This window comes from Dromaius novaehollandiae, chromosome 9 (assembly GCF_036370855.1).
Source record: "Dromaius novaehollandiae isolate bDroNov1 chromosome 9, bDroNov1.hap1, whole genome shotgun sequence".
Lineage (NCBI taxonomy): Eukaryota > Metazoa > Chordata > Aves > Casuariiformes > Dromaiidae > Dromaius > Dromaius novaehollandiae.
Window position 1 is genome coordinate 18,893,772 of NC_088106.1, and position 13,548 is coordinate 18,907,319.

The following is a 13,548-nucleotide window of genomic DNA, read 5'->3' on the forward strand; positions in this document are numbered from 1 at the left end:
TTTGATTATTTTGGCCAGCAGTTACACACAAACACATGTTTAGGATTAAATGGAATAGTTTGTATCAAACGAAATTGAGTTTTGGGACTTCTCTTCATTTATAAATATGAACAAATACATTTATAAATATGAACAAATTTTATTCAGCTCATAGGAGCCGAGATTTTCCCTCCTGTCCAGGTATTCGGTTCACTGCAAAGCCAGGAGTCAATTATTAGCCCAGATAACTCAGAAAGTCATTATCCATAATATGTCATTTATCTGTGCAGGTTCCACTACTTCCATGCTTGCTATCTTAGTTTCATCAGAGTTCAGGTTCTGAAACATAGATAAAATTTGCTTTCCATTTTAAAAGCTGTGAATTATATTTGTTCTTATAGAGTGAAGAGTTTCCATGAAAGACAGGGTAACTCGGGAATTCGTGCCCTGGAAAAACTTCTTTTCCATGGACTGGAAAACATTCGGTTCATCTACTGAAGAAACAGGCAAAAACAAGGTTACTCTGCTGTCCTCTTGCTGTTTTAGCCCTTAATCTGATGCCCTTCTTGTTGTTTTTTTGTTGTGATCCAGTAATACCTACTTGCATCTGCTCCCATGGATACTGAGAGTTTTACAGGAATTATTTTTACCAGTAACACCTTCTTGCAACAGTTCAGTAAGCTGTTACCTATCTTATAGCCAACTTAACATCCGACACACAATTAAGGTCTGTTCAGTCCAATAGTTCTATATTTCTCTTTTCTGGATTTAAAATTTGGGTGTGAAAGGTTTTATCCCAAAATCAAGTGTTTTATAACAAAATTTAACAGCTCATTTTTTATCTGTTGCACAAAAACCACAGGTCAGTTGTGTTTTTGTACCCCTGTGCTTCTAATAACTATGGAGTTTGCATTCACATTTTGATGGTGTTTAGATAAACTTCATCCCTTCTAAGGATATGTGTGCCTTTAGTGTGGCCCAAGGTTTAACACGCAAGTTAATAACAATAATAATATTTTGCAGGCAACTGAAGTAAAAAATTAAACCAAAACAGACAAACTGGGATCAGGAGAGGAGTGGAACGGTTTGCTAAACTATGACTCCAAATTCAAATGGTAGATTAACTCCTGATTCTCATATTCTTAACATAAAGCATCTGAGGAATTCTGAAATGGAGTCAAATTGTCAAAATAAATCTTGAACACAACTAGGGTGTAGCATGATGAGAAGTGCTATTCAAATAACTTGGTATGTGTTTGGATCCGGCCTCTGACATTTTTGTTATAGCTATAGCCCTCTGGTATAAGTCTGGCACTAGAACTTGGCTGGGAATGTGTTTAAGAGTCTTCTCTGCATGACAGAAAATGTAGAAGTGATACTACAGCTGTAAATTTCTAAAATAATAATCCAGGGAAGGTCAGAGACATAGTAGCAGCCCTGGAAGATACACTGACCTTAGAATCCAGTTAGTTTAATTAAAAGCATTCGAATTTCCTTTACATTTAAAACAGATCACTGAATAATGGTGTTTAAGAAGAGACAATGGGATTAATAACACCAGAAGGTGATCAGGGAATCCAGAGGAGCATCCCTTCACCCCAGGGAAAAGCTGTAGCCATAGGAAGGTGATAGCCAAGAGTCGGTCCAGGAAACGTTTTAGGTGTATTTAGGGTACTGTCAAGGCAGAGAGATGTGTCAGCAAGTTTAAGAGCCTAAGAACTGAGAGCTTTAAATGCTTAGCTAGAAACCTGAATGCAGACCTGTTTTGCTGGATAGATGGTACAATAATCATGAGCTATTTGTTGCCATTGTAACTCAGGGTCCATATACCATTATTCCTCTCATTCCTTTTCAGGAGTATAGATACCTATTATCACGTGTCTGCACCTTTAGCTACTTACAGGCTAGAATTACAGCAAGGAATTCCCTCCTACTTGACACTGTGCAGAACAATTACTGTAAGCGCATTGCAGTACATCTGGAAATGTGAGGGAGCGCTGTCTCAGCACACCTCAGGCAAAGTACTGCACCTCTTAAAGAGTGATAGCAGACATACGGCAGGAACACAAGAGCCTGACTAGCCTTTTATGTACGCACTAAAAGCCAGGCACAATTTTCTGGAGGTGGAAGAAGCAAACCGCAGAACAGATAATAGAAATCTAAGAAACACTTACCAATCCTTGTAAAGTACATTGATGTCTTTATTCAAAGATGCTATATATCTGCCAGAAATCATATGTGGTGGAGTCAGGCATTCTCGAGTCCCTTCCTGCAAGGATTAAGGAAAAACCTTGACTGTAATCTCCGTAATGAGCCCAAGGACCAGGCCTGGATTCTGCAATGACTGTTCTCCTCTCAAAGTGCCCTTTCCGGAAGTAAGTTGAAGCATTTAAACATAAAGACTCTTCCAAAACAATTGCCTGTGTCCAACTTGTCTGTCTCCAAACTGAAGTGAGTATAGTTTAGGAGCCATAAAATTAAACGACAAAGTAGTATCAGACTCAGCCCAGCCTTTATTTCGTTTGGTGATATGGGAAATACATCCTCAGAGACTGTTAAAACCAAAATAGTTGAGTCTCTTGAAAAAAATTAAAAGCAGCAACTCTTAAAATACAGAGAAGATAAACTGCCATTTGATCCTGGCCTTGTACTCTTGTTTCCAAAAGCGCAATAAGACAGTCGTTGAATCATAACTGCACAGGAGTTTCATGCAATTGTTTCAGTGAAACACTAAAACAATCAAAGCATATTTGTGTCAAGTGTATATCTAATTTCAACCTATACTGCTGTTTCTTTAATGCTTTTCCAGTTTTTATGTTACTTTTATGATACATTTTCTAAACAAAACTGCTACTCTGAGGAAACCTCTGGAGCTGGATCCCCAGATTCCAGGGAAATCACTTATTTGGGGTTCAGATGTGTTGCCCTGCAATACAATGCTGAATCTGATACTGAAAATGACTCTTTTAAAGAATATATTAAGTAATAATGATTCTGTGAAAATCATTACACAGCAACATAATAGATCCCAGATGTGTTTAAAAAAACATAATATTATGCTAAAATCCAAATTCTGGCTCAGAACACCCATGTGCATCTCCCAAGACAGTAATTCTGTATTTAGAGAAAGTAAACGTGCCATTGCGATACACATGGCAGATAGCTGAGTTCTTGCCACCAGTGAAATAATTTGGCCCCAATTTTACGTTCCCTGACAGCTGTACTCTGAGGGGAAGGAGACCACAAGAACTGGCTGTGATTCCCTTGCTCAGACCTGCCCAGCCTTGGTACGATTTATTGTTGTGCAGGAACAGTCCCAGCTCACAGCAGTGGTGCAATATCCCCCTTCTTGCCAGACTCTATACGCTCCGCATAGTAAATAAGCACAACAGAGATAGTAGCATAAACAACAAGAGCTATTCAGTGTATCTCTTTATATTATCAAATACGATGTTGTACCTGGCAGGGAACGGCTGCATCAACATGTCAGGAAAACAAGCGCAGGAATGATTATGTCCAAGGGTAATTTGCTTGTGCTCTCCCACCTCTCATTGCACAGGCTGTCCTATCATTTGCACATTTTGTGAAGGGTTCGTTCCTCACTGTCCCCTTCCCTGCAGTTTATGGTATTTTAGAAGCAGATGGTGATTTCTCTTATCAGTAAAATCAGGAAAACAATATTGTAGTAGGCTGAACTAAAATTTTTCACAGCACTTCTCTTCCTAAGAACAGCTTGCACTAGATAAATTAGATCAAACTATTCTCCTGTATATGTATCAGTTTATAAATAAGAGTAATGAAAGGAGATCCAGGAAAAGCAATGTAATTGTAATGAAATACATTCTCACTGGGCTTTGTTCTGATCTCCAACCTGTGTTTCCAGGAACGGTAAACCGTAAACAGTAAAATTACAATATGTGAAACTGCAGCATGATATTCAGGCCGCAGGTATCAGCTCTGTGCAATAGCAGTACATCTGACAGTATTCACACCTGATGCTCTTTTGCAAGACTGAATTTTTCAGCTACAGAGCACTGACAGTAGCAACTGATAACTGTGGGTGGCTGCTGCAAGAAGCTATTGATTCATGTGATCTGATCTACAGAGACATTTAATACAATACAGTTACACCTTTTTGACTAAATGACTGGCCAAAGTCTAAAAAGAAACTGAAGCTGAGTGCTTTAATACGAACCTGCTCATTTATAACATGAGAGAGTCAAAGCACGAGAAATGGACCGTTTCTCTGCTCATGGCTTCAGTTTTCCTTTTGACAGCATCCTTCCCCAAAACACTCTTTAAGCCTGACAGGGGTTTCTCTGAAGTGCCCTCGATGCCTTTTCCGACTTTTCTTTCTGTGCGCCCACACGTGCAGTCCCGACAGAGTCGTCACTTCCGAGGGGATTCATGTGCACTTTTCCTCCAGGCCTCCGGTGTCTCTCGCCTTCAGCTTGAAGGGAAGACGGCAGCAATAACCACCAGGCCTTCAGCACCACCCCGTGTGTCGTGTAGCGGGGCAGTGACTCCACAGCCTCGCTCACCTTCGTCCTGCAGATCAGAGCTGGGATTAAAAGTTTCTGGTAGCGGTGGTGGTACCTTTGGAGGAGGCGGATGGTATTTTACTAGATATTGTCCAAAATAGCCACTCTTTTCATTTCTCTGTCTATAAACCAGGCTCCACTCTAAATCTCCAGAAGTTTATAGACTGAGGCACACATTATTCTTATCTTTAGATGAGGACAATGGATCCAAGGATGACTCTTTTATATATCCCTCATAAGAGTGATTCTGTTTTACATTCAGAAACAGAAAGTCTTATTTTGTCCATTTTTGTGGCAAGGCATCGTTTTCTAGTTCCCCTCTTATTTCCTTCCCAAGTATAAGCATAATTAATGGTCTTGTGTTTCTTTCTGGAATGTGCTGAGGAAAAGGGAACCTGCCTTGGCATTTTATTTCGTGGTAATATCTACTCGAATACCGGCTGCTTTAGATCGCCCGGAGCCTGGGATAACGGCTGGCCGGGCAGCCCGTCTGCCTTTACTTTCGGAGCTCTCTGGGCGAGAGCAGCGTTTCTGGACCCTTGAGGACGCCCTGCCCGAGGCCGGGGCTCCGCTGCTGCCCTGCGGAGGCTGCAGCCCTCCGTGCCTCCCCGTGGCTGCAGGCACAGCGCGGCTGCAGGGCTGCCCACCTCACAGGCACGTGCCAGCTTCTCGCTTTTTACCTTTGTGGGCTTCTGCTCCCCAGCTTATGTTCCTCTTCCTTTCATGTACCGACTACTATCCTTGGGCCAACGTCTTAAAAGGCACTGTGAGGTTGATAGCTCCTGCTTAAACACATCCTTTCAGAATCCATTTGTCCGATTTCTTTACCTGTTGTGGGATACGGCCGTTGTAACTGCGTGCTCTCGGTTAATGGACTCCGGGATGCTTCGCTGGAAAGGCTGAAACAACCCTTCAGGAGGCTTGCACGGTGACGGACTGTCTGCTCACAACAGGATGAATCTTGCAAACATCCTGCCTGATTGCAAGCACTATGGTTAAAGATGATGAACTCTCTCTGCTTACAGGAATGTTTGCAATTTAGGAGCAGTAGTCTAATTTACCATTGGTTTGTTACGATGACAGTCAGTTCAACTAATTATAAACCGGCACCATTTTCCTTAATCTTTTCTTTTGTCACAATGGCAAAAAAACAATTGACTTTGAACAATAGGAGGTAAAACATTTCCAATAGCAGAATAATTGGGTACCTGCCTGTATTCCTCTAATGAGGGGAGGCAAGCTGAGCAATCTGTGATTGTCCAAGTCGACAAATGGAAGAAGCAGAAGGTAGTTTAGAAAAGCCACACTGAAAAACTGTACCAGTTTTAGGATTAATACCTCACATCTGGTCTCTCTGATAAATGATAGTATGAATTATGAAGCATTGAAAAAGTATTAAAAATGTTATTCCTTGAAGCAAAAACACAAAAAATTTTAATTAAGGAGTGTGAGTTCAGAGAGGTTCTGAAGAAGGTGTGGGAGTACTGTTAATGCTGCATTTGCATTTGGTATCTCAATATTAAAAGAAACCAAGGGAGGGGGAGGTTTATGAGTCATCCCAGCCATTTTTTATACAAATTCAGAAACTGCATTGTCATTTGATAAATGAACTGAGAGCGAAGCTTGAAATACAAAAACAAAGAAGAGTGGGATTTCCTGCTTGAGGAAGGGTGGGGGCTCAGCAGGTTTTGCAGTGCACGGCAGCCCCCAAAGCTAGCTGACACCCTGGGATAGCGAAGGAGGAAGTTTAGTAGTTAATGTCTTTTGTTTTCTTTTCCTTTATCCTTTGTTTTGCTAGAATAGATGAGTTATTTTCATTTTAAGCTTTGTCTAGTACTCCAAGTGACAACTCTGAGGTGGGTTTTTTAATTTCTATAAGATTCAATGAAATGTTCAACATTTCCATTGTTCTGTTCTGGACAAATCCGTTGCTTACAAACCAAAGCAAGTTTGGGACTCCTAGGAATTGGGTGGGTATATCATTTTGTAAGAGTCAGTTTACATACTAGAATTATCAAGAAAATAGGGATATGTCCTCTCTAATGCATGTTGTCCAGCGCTATTCCAAAAAGTGACAACCTGCAATTTCAGGAAACACCAATGTGCTTATGGAAGTGAAAATATTAAGATTTTGGTGCTTAAGACCACATCAAAAGAAAGAAAGAGCTGTTGCTGATAGTATTTGCATAAGCTTAAATTCAAATAACTTCACACTGTCGGAAGAACAGGGCTTGTGCAGAACCTCTCAGTCTTACATCTGCTGACACGGTACCGGGGATTTTATACAGATGACTGTTCACAGAGGAAAAGCAGATCTTCTGCCTGAAAACTGGAGCATAAATAGTCGGAAACTAGTCATTTGGGGCGGAGTTCATCTTCGGGCAGAGCAGCAGGCTGCCCTGGTGCCTGCTCGGCCCCTGTGACTGAATTTGCCACCAGGGAGATGGCAGGGATGCCGGCTGAGCGGGGGGAGAGCGGGACCGCGTGGCTACCTGCAGCTGGTGACCTTGCACCCCGCGCAGCACCACCGCGACGTCCTGGAGAGGACGGTATAAACGATAAATTGTTCTTCAGCACAATGTCGCGTTTTTCCACTTCAACAGTTGTTTCATTTTCAGGCCAACAAGGCTAAACTTGCCAGATACTCATTAGAAAATTTGTTTCTTGTTACGTTTGTATACAAAATATCTTTCTTCAATGACTGATAATGCGAAGCGCTGGCTGCTAAATCACGAGCTTAGTCCAGGACAGCCCAACAACAGGAGCTGATGGGAGCCGAAGGGTAACTCGGACTCAACACTTCTGTTAGTCCATGATAGGGGGCAATCCCACCCTAGGACAGCAGCCGGTTTTTGTAATTACTTTGTCACTAGTTCTGTAGTTCAAATGTTAAATACCTTACTGCTATGGATTCATCATCCCAAGCTTGTAGATGCCAGACCTCAGGGATACATGTAACGAAAACTAATTTTTGGTCTACTTTCAGAAGGGAACAACATGAAAAAACGAAGTTTTTCGTGATGTAAAGTCAAACAGTCAAAGGTTAGAAAAATTTCAGGTACATCAATATATGTACATGTACACACACATTCTGCTTATGCAGCTCTATACTATTTTTGTCATCTAACCTATGCATCATTTATGCAAAGAATACATACACAAGGCAGCATATTAACAATGCATGAGAGACTATAAATCTGCCATCTTCTACTTCTGAGCTTGAAATCTATATGACTTCAGCGGTATACATTTTCTACATACAGTCCCTGAATGTGCCTAACATGTTTTTATCCTGCAAAGACTGGGACTCTAAAAGATGCTGAGGCAGCAGCTTCCTGACTTTGAAAACGAAGCACTGCCAGTTTATGAAAGGGTTTATTTGATTTGGTTGCCTGCAGCAGCAGGGGGCTTGATGAAGAAGAAAGGTCATTCCCATTCCCGTGTTCCCAACAGATATTAATTTAGTTTAAGATTAACGTCAATACAACACTTTTATTTATAGGTAGCTGCTTACTGACCTTTTACTTTTCCGTCCCTTCGGCAGCCGTCGATGGAAGCCAGCCAGACGTCTCTGGTTTAGTTCATGGATGAATTGTTTGTAGCGACATCATTTACGTTCAGCAAATACAGTTTTATTTAGACTGAGTGCCTTGTTCGCAGTCTGTAATTTAGCGCGTGCTCCAGGACAGCCGATGCCAGCCGTGTGGGGCTGCGGTCGTTCCCACGCCTGCTCGAGCGAGGAGAAGGCAGGGCTGGTGAAGGCACCGGCGGTGGCGGGCAGCGACTGCGGTGGGTCCCTCTGAACGGGCCCTTCAGTGCCTGGACTGGCTCGCCAGCCCTGCGTTTTCACTTCCCCTGAACAGATCTGGAGGTCTTCTTGGGTGGTAATGAAGGCTCTGCTATCATATTAGCTATCTGAACAGTTAATGTTCAAAACTAACTTTAGAAGAGGTTAATCCTGCAGCAACCACATGTTGAAACAGGTCCTTGAGATGTAACCCTAAACGCATGCAGAAAAACACCGCTGCGACCAGCAGAACGAGCAGCCTCCATCAGCAGTTTTGCTCTGAGGCCAACTATTCGGTGGCTGTAAGGACTGAAATACTTTCTCATTTCTGAATAGCAGGTCTTTCCTAGGCTTCGGGAATGCTGACAATAGGAGAGGAGCAGCAGGGAGGGGGTGCGTCCGCGGTGTGAAGACTACACAACTCTCCACAGTGTATACTGACTTCCATAGCTAACATTTTTATGAGCATTAAATTGCTTTCCAGAGGAAAATCAGCATACATAGTAGCAGTTGTTAACCTCTTGGCTGCTAACCAGGTAACCTGCTGGTCACAGACTAAGTAATTTTCTCTCTTTCGGCCTTATTTTCCATTTCTGTCACTCCCAGTCAGATCAAACGCAGCTGCAAATATTCCCTCATCCTCTGCTCTGACCGTGCCACTGTCACTCCCTGTCCCTGTGCCCCATCCCGGGGGCCGGGCTCGCTTGCCCCGCTCCTGCGCCAAGGTTTGCCCCACTTCTTGCCGCAGCCCGGCCAGCCGGCCTCAGGGCCGGGGGCTGCGCCTGCCCGGCGGCTCGCCATCCCTCCGGCCCCGCACGCCTCGGCCGCCCGCGCCCCGCGCCGGGGCAGCACCCGCGCCCACCTCCAGGGCACTCCCCGTCGCGCCCAGCGCTTCTTCACGCCCCGGGAGCGGGACTGCCCCTTGGCGCCTTTTGCGAGAGTAGGAGGGTCAAGCGCCTAACAAGTAAGTTGCAAGTAAGGAAACAGGTTTACGTCCTGCCTCGCTAACAGCCACTGAAGTCCTTCCCGTGGATTTCTGGTTGTGTCCTCGGTGCGCGGGAGGCAGCGGGAACGCGGGGGGAGAGACAGGCTCTTCTTAAAACAATCCTAGAAAAGGAAATCGTTTTTTATGGACACGACCAGTTATATGTCACCATTTAGCAGCTCTAGTAATGCGGTTTCAGTAAACATTTTCTGAAATGTCGAGTTTTCTTGAGTACAATGAGAGTATTGACTTCCTTTTTCATTACTTTTCTCAGTCCACCGGCTCTGGCCCCAAACCCCACGGCGGCACAAGCGCTGCGCTGTGCGCCCGGGCGCTCCGCTGCTGCTCCTTAGTGAGAACCTTCCGCAGCCGGAGAGCGAAGGCTGCTAGGAGGGGACGAGGCTGCCAGCGGCAACCCAGCCGGAGCCCCCCCGGCTGCCTGCAGCGAAGGAGAACGGGGAAAGCGGCGCCGCCGCGGCCGCGCGGCCAGTGACCCGGTTCCTGCGCGCTCGGGGCCGCGGGGCAGGCGGGGGCGGGCGCAGCTGCGCGCCGGGCTCGGGCGCTGCGGCGGCGGCGGCTCCGGGCGGCGGCGCGGCGCCAGGAGGGGCCCGGCCCGGCCCCGGGCAGCCCCGGCGGGGCGGGCGGCGCGGCCGCGCCTGGCAGCGCAGCGCCGCGCCGGCTCCGCGGCCCTCCCCGGGGCCGGCTCCGGCTCCGGAGGGCGGGGGGCCGCCGAAGCCTCTCCCCCTGCCCGGGCGGCCGGGCACACACGGCCGGCCCCGGAGCAGAGGCGGCAGCCGGAGGAGCGGCTCCGCGCCCCGCGCCGCCGCCCGGAGATGCCGCCCGCCGCCCTCCCGCTGCTGCCGCTGCTGCTGCTGCCGCTGGCGCTGCCGGCGCGGACCGCGGCCCCCCCGCGCAGGTACCGCCGCCCGCGCAGCGCCGAGGGGAGCGGGGGGGACGGGGGCTGGGGGGGCGGCGGCGCCCCTGCTGTAGCTGCGCGCCCGCGCGGGGGGTTCCGCGGCCCCCGCACGCGGGCGGCCCCCCCCACCGCGCTGCACCGCGGGAGACGGCGGGCTGCACCCAGCAGCCAGGCTGCAGCGTTGCAGGCTGCGGCGGGCGAGATCTTATCATTTTTATTTGCTGATAAGTTTTTAATAATTAGTTTTTAATTTACTTTTTTTTATATCACACCACTGCACCTCCCTGGGTGTTAAGAAGGGGGACGGCTAGTAGCCTGTGTGAACCTGGAATTAAGGTCCGAGTAGTTGCTTCCTCTCTACATCCAACTTTGTGCATTAAATTGCACATTTTATATCAGTAATGACATTAACTTGGTAAAGACACATTTCTTTACAATTAGCTGTATTTTTAAGTATTTTATCAGGCAGCCAATGCCTCTTGCTATCATACAAAGACTCAATGTAATATATTTAAAAATTAAGCACTGTGTTTTCTGTTATTCCCAGGCCTACGTTTGCATGTGGAGGAGTTGTATCTGGAGAGTCAGGGTTTATTGGGAGTGAAGGATTTCCTGGAGTCTACCCTCCAAACAGCAAATGCACGTGGAAAATCACAGTAAGAACTTTTATTATCACAAATCAGTGCTGAAGGCAATGAAGAGCTACTTCTTGCTAATGCCAATGTTTTATATGGGATAACAGATGCATGCAATAATAAATGGAGTAACTCACAGCAGCTGAACTGTATGGAGCTTTTTAGGGTTACTTTAATGTGATAATAGTGGCTGAAATGTGCCAACTATAGAGCTGACCTTGTCTACTGTCAGAAACAAATATTTTATTGACTTACACCTTTAATTTTTAAAAGATCAATCCCCTTGAAAGCAAACATTTACCTTTCTAGTCAGTACAGAAATCAATACTTAATTTGACCAAAAGCATTTAACTAAAGGTTTGAGGTGTGGATAAATGTAAAACAAATCGGGAATAGCTAATTTGTTGGTAATAGGTCACAGGAAAAGTTTCAAACAACAACAGAAATTCAAGGAATGGTTTGACTGTGTTATTGTGCTCCTAACGCTGTCCTGCTGGCCAGTACCTCCCGAGTACGTCATACAGCAAGGTGACAAAGCAATAGAAAAGTGTTGTTACTTCTAGAAATGACCTTATGTGTATGGCATGGTATTTTGATGCTGAAATGAGGCTGTAGGGCAGAGACTTGTAGCCACCAAGAGCAGGAGCGAGTGAGCAAGCACTCCCTTAAACAACTAGGACTAAGCGCACCTTCAGTGCTGGATGTGTTGTCATCCACAGACTCGGAGAAAAATTTTATTTACTGATTTTACCTTTCCTCACATCTGCACAAATTAAGCCTTCCAAAGTGGCCCTCCACACTCTCTGCCAAAATGGCACAGTTCGGTAGGAGACTCTGCAACTTTCAGGCCTAGAATATGGGCTTTACAGAAAGAAAAGAAGTGTAAGAAAGTAGAAGATAAATTAGTCTGTACGTTGCAGTGATCACTAAAGACAACCTTCATTCAAAGAGAGCACCACAGTAGAGGTGGTGGCAGTAGAAGAGGATGTCGCAGGGTAGCTGTCTCCTGCCGCTGTGGAGATGCGGGCACAAGGGGGGAGACACTGATCTCTTTACACTGTTCTTTTACAATGACCCTCATGCCAGACAAGAGATGTCCCTTGAGTTGTTTTATCTGCTGGATGCCAGTGAATCTGCAACAGTTGCTTTCTGCACCTTTGTGTTGCATTATCATTAAGGCCAGGTTAGAGGTTGGTTGCCTGTGACTGACTTTACCCAGAAGAGTATGATTCAAAATGTAGCGTATACTTATAAATAAACTTGCTTCCTGCTGTCTGAAGAGGCTGAGGTTACAGCAGTTAGCGCTGGCCCATCTTGCAAGCTGAAGAGCAGACACAAGTTCCGTTTGGAATAATACAAACATGCCTCAAATCAAAGGAATAATAACAAAGTTAGTTTATCAGTACAAATTGGTATTAGATCTTCAGAAGCTCAAAACTGAATCTGGAAGGAAATATTCATTTTGGTGATAACAGCATAAAGTTTTTACCATTACAAAATTTGACTTAAAAACAGAAGCATGCACTGAAGAACCCTCCTGGTCTGCCCCTCGTCTTAGATTTGGGGGCAGGGGGAAGAGGACAACCAACTGTATTTAAACAGCCACAGAGCGTATTTCCAGTGCAGAGTTAATGCTGCTGTTGGCAACGAGATCCGAGCATGCAGGTTAGCCTGGCACAGCTGGGAGAAGCCTTCCCACAAAGCCGTAGCAGAGCTGCGCCGGCACTCGTGCTCTGTTGACCATGCGGGAGCTCAAGGGCCTTTGGCATTTCATGGTCACCCTCACCCCCGCTGATGGGTAGCTGTTCCTCCTAGCTCACCCAAAGCCCGGGAAGGGCTATGCGCCTCTGCGGCAGTTTGGGGCTTCCTGTGCCCCTGCTTCGTTCAACCCCTAGTCTACACCACCAGTCACTAAGCCAAGTTGATAGTTTTTCCCCATGAATTGTGGAGAACTCCTTTGTCTTTTCAATGTGTAGGAAAGATTTAGGAAAAGCAGTGGAGGACTATCAAAACTTGCAAGACTCAACCTGCGCCCTCTGTAGAAAGAGAACGATTCGAAGCAGTGCACTCGAGTGCGCCGGCTCGCCTGAATTTAAACAACAAAATCCTGTGGCGAAGTACTGAAACATGGATCAGTATCGCTTGCAGTAGCATCTAAGTGAGAAACTGAGTTATGTGCCATGAAGAAATATGCCTTACATTAGGCATCCTCATTCAGCATCTGATCTTAGGAGGAGATGAACGCTTTTGGCCTGTCAGTGTTAGCCAAGGGGCGTGAGCACCTCACTGCATACGCTCGGCCTAACGCGTGGTCTGACGGGTCTGCAAGACTGGAAGAGACATCGATTCACTTTCCTTCTGGGCCATTAGAAGCACGAAGCTGTTTTCTGAATTAGAAAATCTCATCGTCTACAGGAGAGATTCACACTGAGGCAGAGTGACAGCTAAATCCTTCTTTGGAATAAAAATGGCTTTAGAAAACATTATGGGTAGTACAGATAAAGCAATGTAGCATTCAGGTATCAGCTGAAATCTTCCCAATTGATTTGCTCAAGCTAGAAGAGTCTCTCTAACTCAATTATGGTTCTGTTATTTCAAGAGACTGAGACTTTTTCAGCTGGCTAAAGAAAACAGCTTCTCTATTCTAAGAGCTCTAAGAAGTGTTCAGCACATGTTTGTGGTTATATTACAACCTTGGCAGACTA

The 13,548-nt window shown here is 45.6% G+C and overlaps 1 protein-coding gene and 1 long non-coding RNA gene across 2 annotated transcripts in view; one reads left to right on the top strand and one right to left on the bottom strand.

The window, feature by feature from the left end:
- Positions 1-10,003, bottom strand: LOC112984101 (uncharacterized). The gene is made up of 3 exons (XR_003259406.2): positions 8,039-10,003; positions 2,154-2,248; positions 1-473 (listed from the first exon to the last, which is right to left on the bottom strand). It is a non-coding gene; the product is annotated as an uncharacterized LOC112984101 (long non-coding RNA).
- The window catches only part of PCOLCE2 (procollagen C-endopeptidase enhancer 2), a 27,805-nt gene continuing 24,176 nt past the window's right edge, over positions 9,920-13,548 (top strand). Inside the window, exons 1-2 of the mRNA XM_064516847.1 lie at positions 9,920-10,208; positions 10,756-10,864. Of these exons, the coding sequence (XP_064372917.1) occupies positions 10,126-10,208; positions 10,756-10,864 (192 nt within the window). The 5' untranslated portion in view covers positions 9,920-10,125. The remainder of the gene's footprint in view (positions 10,209-10,755; positions 10,865-13,548) is intronic.